Source organism: Perissodus microlepis, chromosome 23 (assembly GCF_051167445.1).
Source record: "Perissodus microlepis isolate ML-2025 ecotype Zambia chromosome 23, ASM5116744v1, whole genome shotgun sequence".
Classification (NCBI taxonomy): Eukaryota; Metazoa; Chordata; class Actinopteri; order Cichliformes; family Cichlidae; genus Perissodus; species Perissodus microlepis.
This window is the reverse complement of record NC_140482.1, coordinates 20374781-20393025: the sequence shown is the minus strand read 5'-3', so window position 1 is coordinate 20393025 and position 18245 is coordinate 20374781. Positions and strand designations below refer to the sequence as shown.

General features: G+C 40.9%; 1 protein-coding gene across 1 annotated transcript in view; it reads right to left on the bottom strand.

Annotated features, from left to right (window-relative positions):
• Positions 1–11840: 11840 nt before the first annotated feature.
• LOC146361365 (uncharacterized) overlaps positions 11841–18245 on the bottom strand; it is a 37681-nt gene continuing 31276 nt past the window's right edge. Inside the window, exons 37-54 of the mRNA XM_084921732.1 lie at positions 18168–18221; positions 17815–17868; positions 17654–17707; positions 17432–17539; positions 16863–16916; positions 16729–16782; positions 16455–16616; positions 16270–16377; positions 16040–16147; positions 15530–15583; positions 15344–15451; positions 14340–14501; positions 14206–14259; positions 14011–14118; positions 13002–13356; positions 12721–12911; positions 12388–12630; positions 11841–12311 (exon numbers count right to left, since the gene is read on the bottom strand). Of these exons, the coding sequence (XP_084777858.1) occupies positions 12165–12311; positions 12388–12630; positions 12721–12911; positions 13002–13356; positions 14011–14118; positions 14206–14259; positions 14340–14501; positions 15344–15451; positions 15530–15583; positions 16040–16147; positions 16270–16377; positions 16455–16616; positions 16729–16782; positions 16863–16916; positions 17432–17539; positions 17654–17707; positions 17815–17868; positions 18168–18221 (2178 nt within the window). The 3' untranslated portion in view covers positions 11841–12164. The remainder of the gene's footprint in view (positions 12312–12387; positions 12631–12720; positions 12912–13001; positions 13357–14010; positions 14119–14205; positions 14260–14339; positions 14502–15343; positions 15452–15529; positions 15584–16039; positions 16148–16269; positions 16378–16454; positions 16617–16728; positions 16783–16862; positions 16917–17431; positions 17540–17653; positions 17708–17814; positions 17869–18167; positions 18222–18245) is intronic.

Sequence of the window (18245 nt, the reverse complement as noted above, 5' to 3'; positions counted from 1 at the left end):
AAGTTGGATCAAAACTAGAGGATGTGATATCCTGTGAGGTTTTCGGTAGCATGGGCTTCCTTTAAAACTGAGATAAAGTCAGAGGTGCAAATTCAGCTTGAAGAAATGCACATGTAAAAACATCAGCGCAAGATCAGTAAAGATCTGTTTTTCCTGTTTACCCATCACAGCACCACTGGATAAGCTGCACCCATCTCTGTTTACTTCAATGGGAATCAGGCCACTGGATGCATTGCAGGCTTCCTGTTTCTAAGAATACATTGCCATTGAACTCCTGATCCGTCGGCTCTTGTGTGCTGGTAGCAAGCACTTCCTCAGCCTCATGACTAACACTTGTTTACTGCTTTAACTTCCTCATGCCTTCACTGAAACTTTAATGCATGTTTTTGTCCCCGGGTTTCCAGCAGTCAGTAGCAGTTCTGTGAATTTGTCAAGGCCATTTCCACAGGACGTGACTTAACAGAGACACATGTGCGCTCATGTTTGGCGGCAATCCTGCAGATGTGGCAGAAATCGTCACATAAATCTGTCTCATATTGGCATTGTCACAAGTAGATTTAATTCAGTGTAGCTGATGCACTGATCTGCAGTAATTTCCTGTGGTTAAGGGATAGACTGGTATAAAAATGCACAACATCTGCTACTGTTAGCTGGTGTTCAAATGAGGAAGGTAGTCCTTAGGTGGTCTTGAGCAAAGTAAACGTCACAAATCCATGATAGTGTGAAACATGCTTTGAGACCGTCAAAGTAACGCCAAGGCATTTGACACAAAGTGCGGTCTCATTCCTGTTCACAGCATTTCAAACCATCAAGCACAGTTAAGCACTATTGCTTCACACACAGCTGGCATCAATTAAGTGTGTGACAGTTCAGGCCTTAAGGTGGAGATTTAAATTAGGCCTTGGACTGTGTGGGATGTAGACAAGTTTACAACCACTCATCTTGGGCGTGAATGTGATGTTAATTTGGGGTTTTTAATGATTTCTTTGAACCGTTCCTTTTTCAGAGTAGAATGACTGTACAGCATTCACATTTAATGACTTTAAAAAACAAGACTGAATGCCTGAAGTTTACATACAAGCTCAATTATAGACATTCAATTAAATCTTTGGTGGTAATGAAGATTCTACGATTATTTTTTTACTTGACAAGGTTAAGGCCTGGTAACGTCTCATTAGTGACTACAACTGGTAGTTTCTCTATGAAGGATTTTTTAACAACTTTTATTGTATTGATAAATACTCAGAACAATCAAAAAGTCCAAGGAAATCAGTGAAGATCTAAAAAGGAGAATTGTAGATTTGACAAGTTGGGAAGGTCTCATGGAGCCATTTCTAAACAACTGCAGATTCAAAGATCATCAGTTTAGACAATTCTGGAAGAAGACCCAAGTTTCCATCCTTAGATGAGAGGAAAAATCTAGAGACCACCAAGGCTCAAGTCTGAACTGTCTTCAGTGAAAACATGAAGAAAATTTTACATCATCATGGACTGAGAGGGTGCCGACCAAGAAAGTAACCCCTGCTCCAAAGTCGACACCTTCAAGCTCGACTGAAATTTGCAGATGCCCTCATAGACAAGCCAAAACGTTCTATGGTCAGACAAGACAAAGATTGACAAATTGAGTCACAATGACAAGAGGTATGTTTGGAGGAGTAAAGGCGAGGCTTTCAGACCTAAGAAAAATGTACCAGCTGGTGGTGGTAGCATCATGCTCTGGGTCAGCAGTTCAAATCATTAAAAGTCTAAAATTACCATGACGTTCATGCCCATGATGAGTGGATGTAAATGTTTAATCATAACTGTATCTCTGCATCGCTGCATCATTGGGCAAAGCAATTACCAATTAAGTTGCTGTACGACTAGGACCTTCAGTTATCAGTAAACCATGCAATGCTGGCTTTGCTCTGTAATGTGAGAAGAAACATGTCTTTAAATCTTACTGAGAGTAAACATATGATAATTCGAATAATTATTAATAATGAATAATTCAGAGTCATTTTAATCACACTGCATCTTTATCCACTAGCTTTTCTTAGCACTTTGGTAAAAAACGCTTTTTGGAGCCAGATGTGTCTTTATTTAAATAACATTATACTAGCTAGCTGGCTTAGCAAACATAGATAATTTCTTTAAGTAGTCTTCAGGAATAGTTCTCCAGGCTTCTTGAAGGACATTCAAAGCTCTTCTTTGGATGTTTCTGCCTTTTGTTCTGTTCTCTGTCAACATGATCCCACACTGCTTCAATAATGTTGAGGTCCGGGCTCTGGGGAGGCCGATCCATGACTGATAGTGCTCCACTGTGTTTTTATATACAAGTATGATTTTACTGCATTGGCAGTGAGTTTGGGGTCATTGTCATGCTGAAAATGAAGCTGTTGCCAATCAGATGCTTTCCAGATGGTGGATCAAAATCTGGTGGTACTTTTCTGTGTTCATTATTCATCAGTTTTGACAAAATCTCCAACATCACTGACTGAAATGCAGCCTCAAACCATGCCACAGCCGCCACTGTGTTTTAAGGTGTATTTAAAGCACACTATGTTTTACTGTTGTAACTCTCTCCTGACCTCCTCAGTAATTATTGTTAATTATTAGAATGAGAATTCAATCAAATGTGGATTCTTCAGTCCATCAGATCCGTTGTCACTGATTTTCAGTCCAGTTTGTGTAATTTTCATACCTCAGCATTTTCTCATTGTTTTCCTTCCTTAAGAATGGCCACCCAACCTCTTCTGTGCTGGATTTCTTTTCTTTTGATTAAAGACATGACTTTAAGAAACCATTTCTGAGCTTCTGAAATGGGATGTGCCATGTGCCAAAGGGTTCAGAACCACTGCATTAAATGGTTGATGGCTCAGTTCATAATACTGCATTACGCTCTGTATGATATAAGTGATCATATACTGCACTAAAAACAATTAACAGACACTGAAACAAGTGAATAGAAATGCCAATAAGCCCGTCATGCAGTTGAAGTAAGTTAATAGTTTATCATCTGAGTTTCTGGGTCAGTCAAATGGATTTTTTCTCTCCTGAAAGAGGAAACTCCCCGCTTCCCATTTGTCATGAGTGTGGTGTATGATTGGAAAATCTCTCTGATAAAAAAGACACGGTGAGATCTACCTTACTAGCATCGTGGGCGGTATGTTAGAAATGCTGAAGAGGTCTGAATGAGCTCAGAAATGCGGGAAGAAGGTGTTCTGTCACTTCTGGCGTGGTTTGACTGGTGCAGAAAATGTGATGATACCAACCACCGGTGAGCATATAGCTCTAAACCCTGGATGGGAAACATACTGTGCATCATGCCATGCACATTTTGCAGTAGGTTAAAATAGCGAGAATCAGTTAATTATTTTCATGGAAGAATGACTCAAGCTTGAAACAATAAGCTGAAACAATTTCCAGTAACTGCACTTCATTAGAAACTTCTCTTAGGGTTTTTTTTGTATTTGTTGAAAACAATGCTTTGCCCTGTTCATACACATACCATACGCACATCTGGCCCATGGCGTGTTGTTCTGGCCACTTGTGCATGGGGATGTTTCACTCCTGAGAACAATGAAATGAGTTCTTGGCTGTGCTTGAGGGCGTGGAGGGTGTACAGCACAAGGGTTGGGGTGAGCGATGTGGCCCCGGCTGTGTGGATGTGACCCGGGCCTGGGTGGGACCACAGGAAGTCTGCCGCTTGCTGCACGGCCCTCTCAGACCGCTGCAAGGTCATGAATTATCTAAGCGACTCATCACAGCGTGATGTCAACACTTCGTTGTCGACTTTAGAGGCTCCAAAAGGAATGTCACGATCAAATGTGTGAATATATCATGTGGAGAGTTCATTTCCCGAGTTCTAGCCAGCCAGGGGTGTAGCTAGGAAGACCCATGACAGAATACCGCATTTCTTAAGGCAGTATTAATTAATCCTACTGAGCTGTTTCATTTTTTGTTTTTCTTTTTGTCCTCTGCAGCTGTATGACGTTCGAGCCATTATCTTGGAGGAAAAATATTCTTTAATACTCTGTTGCTGTAGGGTGAGGCATTTTTATCATGTTTGCAGTAGGGCACATATAACCAGACAGGTGTCAAACTAGTCAGCTTAATAATTTTTTTTCAAAGTAAAATGCAAAAGTGAGCACAGCTAAAATAAGTCACAGGTGCTGTGCAAAAGTCTCGAGCCAACCCTCATTTCTTTATATTTTGGAGAAAGACAGACTTTCTTGTCACTTTTTAAAAAGTAATCTTAAGCAATGTTTCTCCAAGCTTTCTGAAGGCCTGTCAAGGTTTTCTTTGGACATAACTGCTTTTTTACTCATTTTTCAGTCCAGGCCTTGTACCTGACCATTTTCAAAAGAATGTTTTTGTTTGTTAAGCCACGTAACACTGACTTATGAATCATTCAAGCATAAAAAGACATATAACAGACAACCTAGCAAAACTATTTTAAATTGTGACTTAAAGAAATTTGTTACGAGCAGCCTGTCACAAAAACACATTTGTTTCCATTTCTTTAGTTGAATCTGTGAAAAATGCCAAAGATAACTCAGTTTGACATAAAATAGTATTTTTCCACCAACAAGGTGATTCCCAGAGAGATAACAGCTGAAAGCTTTGCATATCAGTGTGGTGTGCAATGTGTCCTTAAAAATTGAGGTAACTGAACAAGTGGAGGACAAAAAATCTGAAACATTATCAGAAATGGTCGTAGCTGAAGGGTGGCTGTAAAGAAGCAATTCTTATGGAAGGAGAACTCTTTGTTCAAATCAATGCATTTCAGTCAGTGGTGTTGGAGATCTTGTCAAATTTCAGATTTTGATCCACCATGTAATACCATCTGGAAAGCATCTAATTGGCAGCAGCTTCATTTTCAGCATGACAATGATCCCAAACTCACTGCCAATGCAGTAAATTCATACTTTTATATAAAAACATACAGTGGAGCACTATCAGTCATGGATCGGCCTCCCCAGAGCCTGGACCTCAACATCATTGAAGCAGTGTGGGATCATGTTGACAGAGAACAGAACAAAAGGCAGAAACATCCAAAGAAGAGCTTTGAATGTTCTTCAAGAAGCCTGGAGAACTATTCCTGAAGATGACTTAAAGACATGACAAGAAGGCTGCCTGAGAGAGTTCAGACTGCTGAAGAATAAAGGTGGTCACACCAAATGTTGCCTTTCAAGTTTATTAGAATTTTAAAGACTCTGTTTTTGCACGTGTTTCATTAATCCTTTAGACAATACTTCAGATGGAAATCAGTCTTTAGATTACTGGAGGCAAATCACGCAACAGTTTTTTATGTTGCAATCTGCTCGGACACTAGTATCAAAACATTGAAAACATGAAAAAAGTCACCTAATTATTCCTTATCTGTTCAACTGAACTCCTTAACTTTAGATTTAACTTAAGATCCATGTAATTCTCTAACTGTAATAGTTGAGCTAATCTTTCCATCTACCTCCACCCACTGCAGCAGTACCCCTTGGGTTAGGTGGAGCCCTGCTTGATGCTAGTCTAAATGAACCATAGGTACTATAACATCTACCATTTGTTTACCTTGCAAACAGTTGTGTTCTGATATTCAGTTTGGTTTTTGTTGTTTTACATTTTGCAGCAGGACATCTAAGACATCCCTCCTTGCAAACATCAGTTATTTTGAATCAAACTCTTGAAAACATCTCAAACAATAACCTTATTCTAGTTTTAAAGAGCACAGTTCCTCCTGCTCAGGGCAGCGGGCCAGTGTCCACTTGTACGAGGCGTGCCATCACTCTCGTCTTCGGGATCATCTTGCCAACAGGAACTCCCTAGCTCCTCTCCTAGTTTCCTGCCATTGTTCTTCTCTTTGCCACCAGGCGCAGGCTCCTCCCAGGATCTGGGAAAAGGTGGGATTCTATAGCGGCCCATTTCCCCTTTGATCAGCTACCATCACAGCTGGTGGAGGAGGGGTGTGTTAGGGGCAGAATCCATAAAAGTGACTGGCCTTTTGTGTGTATGTGAGACGTTTGACTTTAAATACCACCTCAAAAAGAGATTAAAAACAAAACAAAACAAAAAAAAACACCAGCCTGGAGCTCTGGCATGTACAAATACATGATCTTAAACAATAACCCAGGTAAAATCGTACTTTTAGAAAGTACTGTATACAGATTTAACAGTACCATTTAGATTCAGATCTGATTGAGGTTTTGTGATGTCAGTGAGTTCCCACGGTTTAGGTTTACAGTCTATTCTTAATGTTTCCTGTCACACCATATGAGTGAGTTTCTCCTGGAAAATATCTAATCAGTTAAATCAATTAAAAGGCGGATTTGTGGATTTACGGCACAGGGGTGTTGAAAAACACCACTGTTGACCTTCAGCTAGAAGTTAAAGGCCGTCACAGCATTAACTGCTTAAAAAGAAAAGACGTTTTTAGTCATGTGAATGAAAGTGTTGATGCAAAAAAAAACCAAAACAAAAAAAACGTTTGCTTTCCCTAAAGAGTTTTACAACACAGCTGGCTTTTTTTAAGCTGTCATGAAACCCACAACAACAACTAAAAAAAAGCGCACTTTAGCCAAAATGAGAACAAAGAGAAGTACAGCTGATAGTTGGAGTCGTTACTGTAACATACAGTACTGTGCAAAAATGTTGACTCAACCCTCATTTCTTCAGGAATAGTTCTCCAGGCTTTCCAGATCGTATTCCATTAATTTTAACACGATCTCCAACACCATTGGTTGAAAATTCAGCCTCAAAACTATGACACAGCCTCCATCATCTTTTAAATATAGCATACAGAAACATATTGGCGAGGATTTTAACCAGACCTTTCCAATTCATCACTCTATCAGACCTGTTGTCATTGATTTTCAGTCTTGTTCTTGTGTAATTTTTATACTTGGGCCTTTTCTCCCTGTTTCCCTTCTTAAGAACGGCTTCTTTACAGCCGCCTTTCCAGTGAGACCATTTCTGTTTTTTAGGCCTTGCACTTGTGTTGTCCAGTTTCCTCAAATCTTTTTTAAGGACACACTGAGCCTCAGCTCTTATGTGCAGGCACAACACTGGTTCATCTCTTGAGTTAGGAGCTTTTTTTATGATTGAATGAGTCATATATTGTGTTAAATGGGCTTAACAAACAAAAACATGTCTCCCTAAATGGTCAGAGTGGAAAAGCAGCAAATGTGCAAAGAAACACATTGAAAGACGTTCAAAAAGCCTGGAGAAATATTGCTCAACAGCACTTTTAAAAATGACAAGAAAGTCTGACTTCTTGAAGAAATAAGATGTGGCTCGAGACCTCTGCTCAGTAGGGGAAAGTGGGGTGATTTGTGCCACCCCTTTTTTCTAGGGGGCCATAGAAGAAACTGATCATGCGGCAGTACATTTTTGAAGAGTCAGCAATTTTACTCATCCTGTAAAGAAGAGTCTCACTGCATGAGAAATAGACTCATTTAAGTTTAAAAACTGTAACATTTCTACAATCAAGGTTCTTTGATTTTTTTGTCTGAACAGTTATAGACAAGTTTGAAAACATTTCCCAAATTTTCTAGTCCTTTGGTAAGCTACACTATGAGTCTATACGCCATGCTTTTTTTTTTTTTTTTCAAAATGTTGGGGTTGGCATGATTTGTGCTAAGGGGCCTGGGTTAAGTTTGGCCAGTGGCACAACTCCCAGGTTGTATTTTTACAGTTTTTCACAGTGACATTCTTAATTTCAGACCAAAAATAGAAATAGACCATAATGCAACAGACTTATAATAAGGAGGACAGGCAGGGCTTCCACTCCTTTAGAGTGAATGAAGTGGAGAAAGGGAAGTCCATTCGTCAGGTGGCGAGGAAGATGAACGTATTCAGGATGACGTTAAAATGATACATGTAAAGGACAAGGTAGATGGAAAAGAAACAAGGCTATAAAAGGATATAAAAGATCTGGACCTGCCAATCAAGTCTTTAGTTGAGACGGTTGGTGGTGCCGACACTGGTGCTCATTTTCACTTTGAAAGAAAATGATGACGGAGTCTTCCCTAGAGAAGATGTGCATAAAAAACTACCCACAGCCAGAGGGGAGCAGTGGGTAGCATCAACATGTGGGATGTTATGAAATAGACCAGATCTGTGAAGAGAATTGCAGTTAATTTCGTCTTCATTTGAGTTTCATTTTGTTCTGAACATGTGTTCATGTGACCCTAGGCCTTGTTTAATAAAACTGACTTTTGATGTGCTCATATGGCACAATTGACTTGTATAAAACTGGCCTCTGATGTTGTGAAATAACTTTAAATAAACCTTGGATAAGTAATTTTGTGTTGAATTTGTCTAGCTTTTATAGAGCATTACAGTTTCTGAGATCAAAATATGCTGTTTTACTTTAATAATCAGTGGCACAATTTACCCCAAAGGCACAACTTACCCCGGACTGGGGGCAAGTTGTGCTGCAAGACCACCTTTTTTTCAGAAAGCTATATTTCTTAAACATCCAAAGTGATTATTCCCAGGGATGCACAACATCCTGAAAGGTGGAAGCATTACTCTCATGGCCTCTCTTTAAAGTCACTTTAAGTAAAAACTGGCACAACTCACCCCTGGCCTCATAAACCAGGGGGTATGGGTTCGAGTCCCATCTGGGGAGACCTCCAATAGAGTTTTGCAGTATGTGTAGGACTCATAACCCAGAAAAGAGTCAGCAGCCATGACGGTTGGTGCTTCAGTCTCTAGTTTTTCCAGTTCTTGATCATGCTGAAACTCACATACTCTCCAATGTGTCCATTGGGGTGCTTTGGCTGCTTCACCAAACTGCCACTAAAAAAAATCACAAGTCAACACTCACTATTGTTTCACAGGGGACTTCCTGGAGCCCTGAAGGGAAACTTTGTCCACTACCACCAAACCGTAGGGTCTGGAAAATGAGGCTGCATTCAAAATACTTTGGTTTTAAATCAGTTCTGCTGTTTTTGTCTGTAATATGATTAACATCCAATCTCTGGCTATAAAAGCATTGTTCAGAGGATTTTTTTTAACATCACTTTTTCAATACAATATTTCCCTTGTAGGCAACAATGTGTCAATTAAAGTGATATTAGCAGTGGGAGGTGTGTAAAAACAAGAGGGAAGTTGTAAAAGAAATCAAGATGAGATTAAGCTAAGGCTATAGAAGAAATACCAAGAAAACATATTCCCTGGATATCCAACAAATTGTTGTTGACAGAGAAAACTGAATGCCGTCCTTCAATGGTGAGAATTTTGTTGTCAGCCCAGAGTTTTCACGCCAGTGAGAATAACTCACGCCAGAGGCTTGATCCTTTCTCATGCTCCTTTCCCAGTGTGCTTTAAGTGTTTTTTAGAGGGGCGTCAGTGAGGTGGGGTTGGCGGGTGCACAGGAAGGAAAAGGTGTAGCTGGGAAATCTCATCGAGGCTCCTCAGCGAACAAGAGGACACCCCAGTGAGGATCTGGGCGCCGCTGCCAAGTCATCTCAGGGTCGCAGACTGCAGCGGCCGTCGTTTCGGTGAAGCAGGCACAGAAAGCCTTGCAGAGAAAACCCCAAAATGTAAACATGCATGTGAGCAGGAGGACATGGAAAGACGAGAAGGAGCCTTGGTGCTCATGTGCAGTGTTTCCTCAGGAGATGAGGAATGACTTCCTCTCTGAGATTAGCAGAAGACTGCACAGTTTCTGGGGACAAGCACTTCCACATGCCCGTTTATAATAATAACACTATTGATATGCATTCATACAGTGCTCATTCACGGCTCCATCAGGGTGATAGACATGAATTGTTTTCATGTTATACTGATTTGCCATAGTTATAATATTCAAACATCTATCACACCCTCCTAGCTTCACTTTTTATTTAGTGCCATCAGCCAACAGTTAAGTCCAAAGCTTAAATTTCCAAACCCTGCATGCTGACAGTGTCTCTATGTTCACATCTGCATGCTCATAGAAACTGTTTCATGACACAAAATATAATTTTTTAAGACGTTATTCTCTACAGGCAACCCCGGTAATGTGCTAACAGCCAGTAACTCCCCACTCCAACCGAAGAAGGCCGTCCCTCCCTGAGCCTTTTTCTGCTGGATGTTTCTTCCTGTTAAAAAGGAGTTTTTCCTTCCCACTGTCACCAAGTGCTTTCTCATAGCTGGGTTTTTTATTGGTGGGGTTTCCTCTATATTTTTGTAGCATCTTTACAATACAAAGCGCCATGTGGTGACTGCTGTTGTGATTTGGTGCTATAAGTAAAAATGAATTGAAACAAATTGAATTGCAACCAATTTTACTCAGTGACGGCTGGTTGTTGACCAGTCTCCTGGCCAGCATGACCCAAGGGAGTAAATCAGAGATGAATAAAGGTATGCAAATGGAGAAACATAAATTTTGGTTTGTCAGACTGTCAGAAATGGACAGACTACATGCTCTTACATGCATACTCAGTCCTTAAGTTTTAGCTCCTGCATTAGCATGACAGGCAGGATAAAACCCACCAGTGACAGATACACAGCATAGCCATTCTTGATATTTTAAGAAAATCAATTAAATGCAAATAAAAATGATCTTTTTTTCTACATATTTTAAGAATATGTATAAACATATAAGATATAAGCTCATTGCAATGAGGTAATATGCTCAACGTGGTCTTAAAAACGGTACAATAAATGAATAAGAGTTGTTCATGTCTTTGATTTGTGAAGCAGTGAGGGATTCATTTGTTAAATTACTCCTGCTGAATTTTACTTGCAGAAATAACGTACATCTAAGGCGCAAAGTGGATAAACTCGAGCTGCATTTACAGCAAAGGTTCTTTGCAGCAAACTGATGGAAATGTGTGCATAGCCACACTTGTCAATCTGGCTCCGTACAACTTTCCACACTTCAAATGAAAATAGCAGGGCCCGACTAAAAATGACCACCTCAACAGATGTGCAGCGAGCTCGGGCAGCAGGAAATGGCGAGAGTGTCACGTCTTTCAGCAAGCGAGGAGAGGAGAGGTCGACCCAGAAACATATGCTGCCTGACCTTTGGCTTTTTCTTCCTGTAAGGACGCCTTCCCGCTCCCTCTCTCTCCGGCTGTCTTTTTTTTAAAAGTGTTGTCATCGGAAAAATATTTAGTCAGATTAATAAGTATACACTTATATTGGATTTGTCATTTTTTTAAATATATATTTATATAATGGAGGACCTATAAAACAAAATCATCAGGATTTATTTACTCAAGCCACCTGGGTTGTTGTGCTCAGATGTTGAAATCTAAAGCACTGGCTCCCTCTAGTGGTGAGATAGTGGGTTTTTGAGTTGGGTAGAATGGAGGGCCATGAGGGCCAAAATAAATGAACTAAATACACAAGCAATTCATTAAATGTAATTATTTAATTAAAATTGTAATTAAATAACTGTATCAAATGTTGTAAATGAAATAAATTGATATTAATTATTAACATATTTATTTAATCATTTCTAGTTCAAATTAATTAATTAAAATTGATTAATAATCTAATATATGTATTAATTTCATTTTGGCACTCGTGACCCTACATAATTTCAATCAAAATGAACGTTTATTCACCTTTTCTCGCTTTGGTTTTGAGGAGGAGCAGAGTCAGTCCAAAGAAAGACATTTTATTCAAACATCCATAGTCAACAATAAACAAATAATTTGCCATTTACAGTCATTCCTCGCATTTACAGTCGTGTTAAAAAGGAGATACAAATGGTTTCCGCTAAATGAGTTTCTGCACAAAACTTAATAATTTAGTTCAAACATACTTTTCAATGAAAATTAATAACTACTGTTAACTCTCTCTCTCTGTCTCTCTATCCTGGCCTTTGGATGTGCATGTACTGAAAAAAAAAGCCATAAAAATGAAAAGGTTTGAATGCTTTTATTCACTGTAAACCTTCACTTCTTATGTTAACTCGTCTGCAAAGACTTTTCCACAGTTCATGCAAGGTTACATTCCATCTAAACCGCAGAGAACTTGTCTAGAGTTCGGTGAATTTATCGACGAGGTGAATAAATTATATCCTAGCGGTTGCGAAGCTCTCGTTCGCTGTGCTTCAGCAACTTCTGTGAAACATCTGGCCTTCGTCTTTCTCCCAGAAAAAGAAGTCCCCCCTTCCCTGTCCTGTTCCCTATAATTCCTGATGATGATGTTACTCAGTTTCAGTCAACCCTGTGCTGGGGATTCTTGTTTTATGAGAAGCACACAGGGCCGATGTCCAGGCCAAACTCCTGATCAGCTTGTCCGATGTCCATGGGGGCCAAGTCCATGATAGGCAGCCTGGTTGAAGTTTGAGTCCTGTACTCAATCACCGTCCGACCCCATGCGCCATTTGATTTCTAAGGACAACAACAGAAACATCAGTCAGTGTATTTTCCAGGAAAAACTAATTTAGGCATTTTATCGAAGACTCACCGAGCAGCCGTCCTCAATGACAGTATATCGTAGCCGGTTGGAGCCTTGGGCTCTCAGTTCTTGACCATTGAAGGCTCTGAGGACCAGTGCTTTCTTCAGATCCCCACTGTTCTCGTCATTGTAAGCAACGCTGTTCCTGCAGTGGTAGGTGACGTTCTGGTGCGACTCTTTGGACAAAAGCTGTAGCAACTTCAGCTGCACGGCCACCGCGTTTGGTTGTTCCTCCTTGTTGCCGTAGCGGAACTGAAATCACATGTCATATGAACAGCTCAGTGATTTTTTTTAAGCAACTACACCATGCATGCCACTTCTAGAAAAGCATCCACTCCTTACCCTGGCGCCACCGTTCATGTCAGCCTCGAACCAGATGGGTTTGTTGTCATTGGGCCTTGATTTCGTCCACCAGGCTTTGCGGGGAATGTTGGGTGGGTTGGCAGAGATGCAGGTTTCACCAGTCTCCATATTGCAGAAGACCCTGATGGCATCTTTTACGCTTCCTTGGTTTGGATCAATCCAGTACTGACCTGTATGGGAAATACAAGCGCCATCACTGAAACTGTAGAAAAATCAAAATCTAATAATCAGTAAATGGTTGAAGAAGTGCAGATCCTGACCGCTGCTTTTCTGTGGGTAGCAGTTCTTGATGTCCTGGCAGGTTTTGGCAGGGTTCCTCTTGCTGCCGTCAGGACTGCGGAAGTTCTGCAGATTTCCACTGAGGCTCTTCAGCGTGGCGTGGATGCCGGTGTCTGCCCGCAGTGTGGCCGAGTTCTTGTTGGGAAGGGCTTCATCTTTGTTGAACTCGGGAAGCAGAGGAGGTTCGGCGGCCACAGCGTCCTCAATGAATTCCACGGCTTCAGGAATTCCTTGTGCTTCGTAATCGACCAGGCCAGCAAAAAGGTCTTCAGAAAGCGAGGTGGGAGGTCCTGGGGATCCTGGAGGGCCAGGGGGGCCTGGTTCACCAGGTGGGCCCTGAATAATGAAAATGATTAATGAGTTTTCTAGTTACTAAAATATAAAGCTATTTTTGATCCAAAGAGGATGATCTACTATGACTTTGTACCTCTTGAAATTTTATTGAGTATCTCTCTTTGACTTGGTGTAAAGTATCACATTACCGTCCTAAAATATGCTTCATTATGCTGTGATGATGAAAATCCGTCCCACCGAATCTTTGGCGATTGGCAAACGTGAGTTTTCAGCTAATATTTTCATGCTTTTGTTGAGAAATCACAGGCTGAAAGCACCAAGTTTAAGCTCTGTCCAGAATGATGCTTTGTTTAGAATGCAATTTAATTCAGTTTTATTTATATAGCTCCAAATCACATCTTTCCATCTTCCCAGTCGTGTCCCCGTGTCTGTCTGGCCTCCCCGTTTGTTCTGAACAAACAGCATTCACTGTAATTTTATCAGATGTATCCAATGTAATGCATGAACCAGAGAGAAAACCATTGTACAAGCACATAAATGTATTTTGTACTGATAAAATAAGTGTGGTAAAGTGCTCAAAGTCTGACTGCGGAGTGCTGAAATGTTCCTGGAATATGTCACAATGGAAATTTTTGTACACGCTTCTTTCATCTATGCAGGAAAAAAAAATCACAGCTTCTTTCCCGCTTCTTTCACCTGTGCTCCGACATCTCCGCTGCTCCCTCTGCTTCCAGGAGGACCCATAGCTCCAGGGTAGCCAATGTTTCCTTCCTTACCTGGAGGACCGACCACTCCAGGAGGCCCCTGTGTGGATATCAGAAAAACATTTTCACAAGACGACAGGAAGAGAAATTATGTTTAGTTTTTAATGTGATTTTGATTATTGCTTACCCTCGGACCGCTTGGTCCAACGACTCCTATAGCTCCTGCATCTCCTGTGGCACCCTAAAACACAAAGGAGTACATTAAAACTTCTAATTTCTTGTTTCTATGATGTAACCTTAATGTCCAAACATCTTTCTTACTTCTGTTCCTTGCAGGCCTTGGAGCCCGGTGAATCCTCTGTGACCTTTCTGACCCCTCTCCCCAGGCTCTCCAGCAGCTCCTTTGTCCCCCTGTGGTCCTTGAGGGCCAACTTTTCCCCGTATTCCTGGCTGTCCTTGGGGTCCAGGAGGGCCTCTTTCACCCTAAAGTCAAAAGAGACGTAACAGTTGTGGATTTAAAGATGTAGCTGGAGTTTAATGCTGAACTTTAATCTGTTGCTTGCTGTTAAAAAAAAGAGAACTAAAAAAATAAATTGGCTAAAATATCTGATGGGAGATAACAGTGGGTACTCACAGTAAAATAAATAATATACTTTTATTTTGTAAATCAGGAAAAGAACAAAGTGTCTATGTTGGTGTCTGGGATTGTTGCCCATTACTATGTGTGTCCACGTGAGAGTGAGAGTAGCTTTAAACTATGAATGGCAGCTGAGACACTGCAGCTGTGATGATTTGGCTTTAAACTGAGCTGGAATTACATATCTATCCAATACTGTATGGATAAATAAATAATTAACTCTCAACAGGATTACATTTGTGTACGTCCATTTCAAGGAGTCTTACAATCAGATTCAGCCATTTATCTGAAATGCAAGTGAAAACACATCAAAAGTATCCACCAATCAGAGACAGGAAGGAAATGACCAATCAGATAATGGCATTTAAATAAGCCATAGCTCATTAACTGTCAGTTGTTCACACCTTTGTCAGTTACACAGCTGTTAAAGTTGAAAGGCCTGATTTAGACGTTTTGTGGAGCCTACAGCGTAAACATGAGAGGCTGACATCATTATCAGTATTACTGGGCTGCTGGATTACATGTTAATTACCACATGGCCGTGTCCTCGTGTTTTACATCTGGTACCATCCATGATTTAAAAAAAAAAAAAAAGTTAGAAATTTATCCCTCTTTGTTGTGGTCATTTTTTTTTTTTCAGAGACCTTCTAGTTTTTGTAGTCCTGGTTGATCTGTTTGTTAAACTCACATTTACACCCATTTGACCTGGACTGCCTGTTATTCCCACTGGACCCTCAGTACCTGGAGACCCTGGACCACCAGCCAGACCCTCTGGGCCAGGATTGCCCCTGTCACCCTACAAACAGGCCAGAGATTAGACCACACCAAGCCTCTAAAACAAACACACAGATACATTTTATACATTTTATCTTACCCTTTCTCCGACTAGGCCGTCCTTACCAGGAGGCCCCTCAGCTCCAACAATACCCTGAATAAACAAATGATATTAGAAACTTAAGATCTGAGAAAAACAAAACAAGAAATTGTTCACTTCTGATAAGAGGAAGGAAAAACCAGATCTGTGATATAAAAGGCTGAGTCATCTACAAAGAATCGCATGGCACTATGATTTCCAGGTGTTTAGCTGAATGTACTGATACTGAAAACAAATTTTATGTGCTGTCGTTGCTAAAGGCCACAAACCTGCAAGCCTGTAACTGACAGGTTAAAAGAAATGTGACAAAACTGCTGTCTTAATAAACTTTTAATAAGTTGGTAAATACTGAACAGTCAAAGAAATCTGCTTTTGAGCTACAGAAACATTCTAGTTATGTTTTCTAGACATAAACAGCACTTTCTGAGAGTCACTTTAGATTGAAGCCTTAAACCGCTTAAATAAAAGTCCTTCAGATTTGATTTATACAGCTCCATCTCAAGGACAAACCTCGGGTCCAGGATCTCCTCTTGGCCCAGTGGCTCCTGGTAAACCAATACCCCCAGGAGGACCAGTGCTTCCCTGAGGTCCAGGTGCTCCTGCTTTTCCCGGTGGACCCTGAGGCACAAATAAACACAAACTTCCTCATGTAACTCTAACATAAATAATGGCACTGGTGAGGAGCGAGTTGCCTTTGTGAGCGATAACAATAAACAGGAAACATTAGCGGGAGCACTCACAGCAGGACCTGGCAGTCCCAGCAAGCCTCTCTCTCCTCTGACTCCGGGTTGGCCGACAATTCCTCGCTGCCCTGTGGCGCCAGCAGGTCCTGGAGGCCCATCAGGACCCTGACGGAGAAGCACCAGAGCTGATGAGCAACTGAAACATCTCTGAATTTGAACAACAACAAAAAACTTCATCTTACAGGAGGACCGTCCTCTCCAGATTCTCCTTTCTCTCCAGATCCGCCGGGTGGCCCTGGAGGTCCATGCTCGCCTTGACGTCCCTGACCTCCGTTCTCTCCTCGAATCCCGGGAGGACCCTGCTTTCCTGGAGCACCTATAGGCCCGTCTGCTCCAACTGCACCCTGAAATACAAACATAAAAGTGACTTAATAAAAGAAAACTGGATGTTTTTGTGCATCCCAGTTCATTTACACTATGTCAGGTCTTTAAGGTTTGTTTTTATAAGGAACTCACAAGAGGACCAGGTGGACCAACTCCTCCAGGCAATCCAGGAAAACCGGGGGAGCCCTGTGGGAAGGAGACAAGTTTTACCTCAAATATGTTCATCACTGAGTTTTGGAGAGCCTTGTCCGGGTCAAAATACTCACCGTTGGACCCTTTGTTCCTCTGCCACCTTTCAGCCCGGTCACACCAACAGGTCCCTGAAAAACACAGACACAGGACAATTTTTCACGCGACCCATCTACTTCCTGTCAAGTTACTCATTAAGAGAAACGAAGGTCAAATGTAGCTCTCAAAATAAGTAAAGCATAACCAGAGACACTTTTTTCTCTCAGAATGTATGCCAATTACATCCAAGCGACATACGAAATGCATGCCAATCACCCTCATGGTCCAGTGACGCTTGCCTAAGAACAAATGCATGAGTGAAAACTTTCAAATAAATGAATAAATCCTTCAAAAAAGAGGGGTGGCTCCTTCACAGTGTTGTAAAAATGTGTTGAAAGTGTTGAAAAAGAGGCATTTTTCCTTTTCATATTAATTAAGATTTTTATTAGAGCCACTGATACTGAATATATGTGCACTGCTTTTGTACTTTTCAGACTGGTGCATGTAAAACTAAAACTTTGTGATTAATTCTGCTTCACAGAAACTGTTAACCCACATTAATAAGGATTGTTTCAGATTTTATATATTAAAACATTTGGCAGCGTACCTGTTCTCCTGGTTTTCCAGCCACGCCCTGAGGTCCAGGTGATCCTGCTTCTCCCTTCAGACCTGTCTCACCTGTTTCACCTTTGACCCCAGGCTGACCATCAGGACCCTGGGAAAGAAAAAAACAGTAGCTAGAGATGAATCTCTCTTCAGTTACCTTCTAGTTTATTATTCTGTTAATCCTTCGGTGGTTTTGTGCGTCACACTGTAACAGGCCACTTACAGGAGGTCCAGGGAAGCCAGCAGCACCAGTCGGACCAGGCTCACCAGTAGATCCCTGTGAACATGGTCACACACACCAATACACACAATCAAGAAGAAATTACAGCATTGAAAAAAGTGAATATCAGCTCAAATAAATGTAAAATAAAATATTGTGCCTACAGCGATTCCTCTTGTTCCTCTGCGCCCTGTTGGTCCCGATGGGCCGGTTTCACCCTGAAATGAAATATTGTAAATATTTAAAAACAAAAATACATAACCAGTATTTATTAACAAGAGTTTTTTTTACATAAATACAAAGTCCTTAAAGCCCTCTAACAATATATTTTTTATCTAATGTTCACAAGTTATCATAAAATCATCACAAAATCACCTTACGGGACTTGAAGAGCTCTAAATCAGTTTTACAGAAACAGTGCAGGGTCACTGTTAATCATCTTGTAGCTGTGCTTTGTGATAAATCATTAAAGTGAAACAAACACATTTCTGGGCTGAAAAACAGCTTTTATGCTTACCTTCACTCCGTTTGGTCCACTGGGACCAGCAGGTCCAATGGGACCAGGAAGCCCCTGGTGCAATGACATGAGGAAATA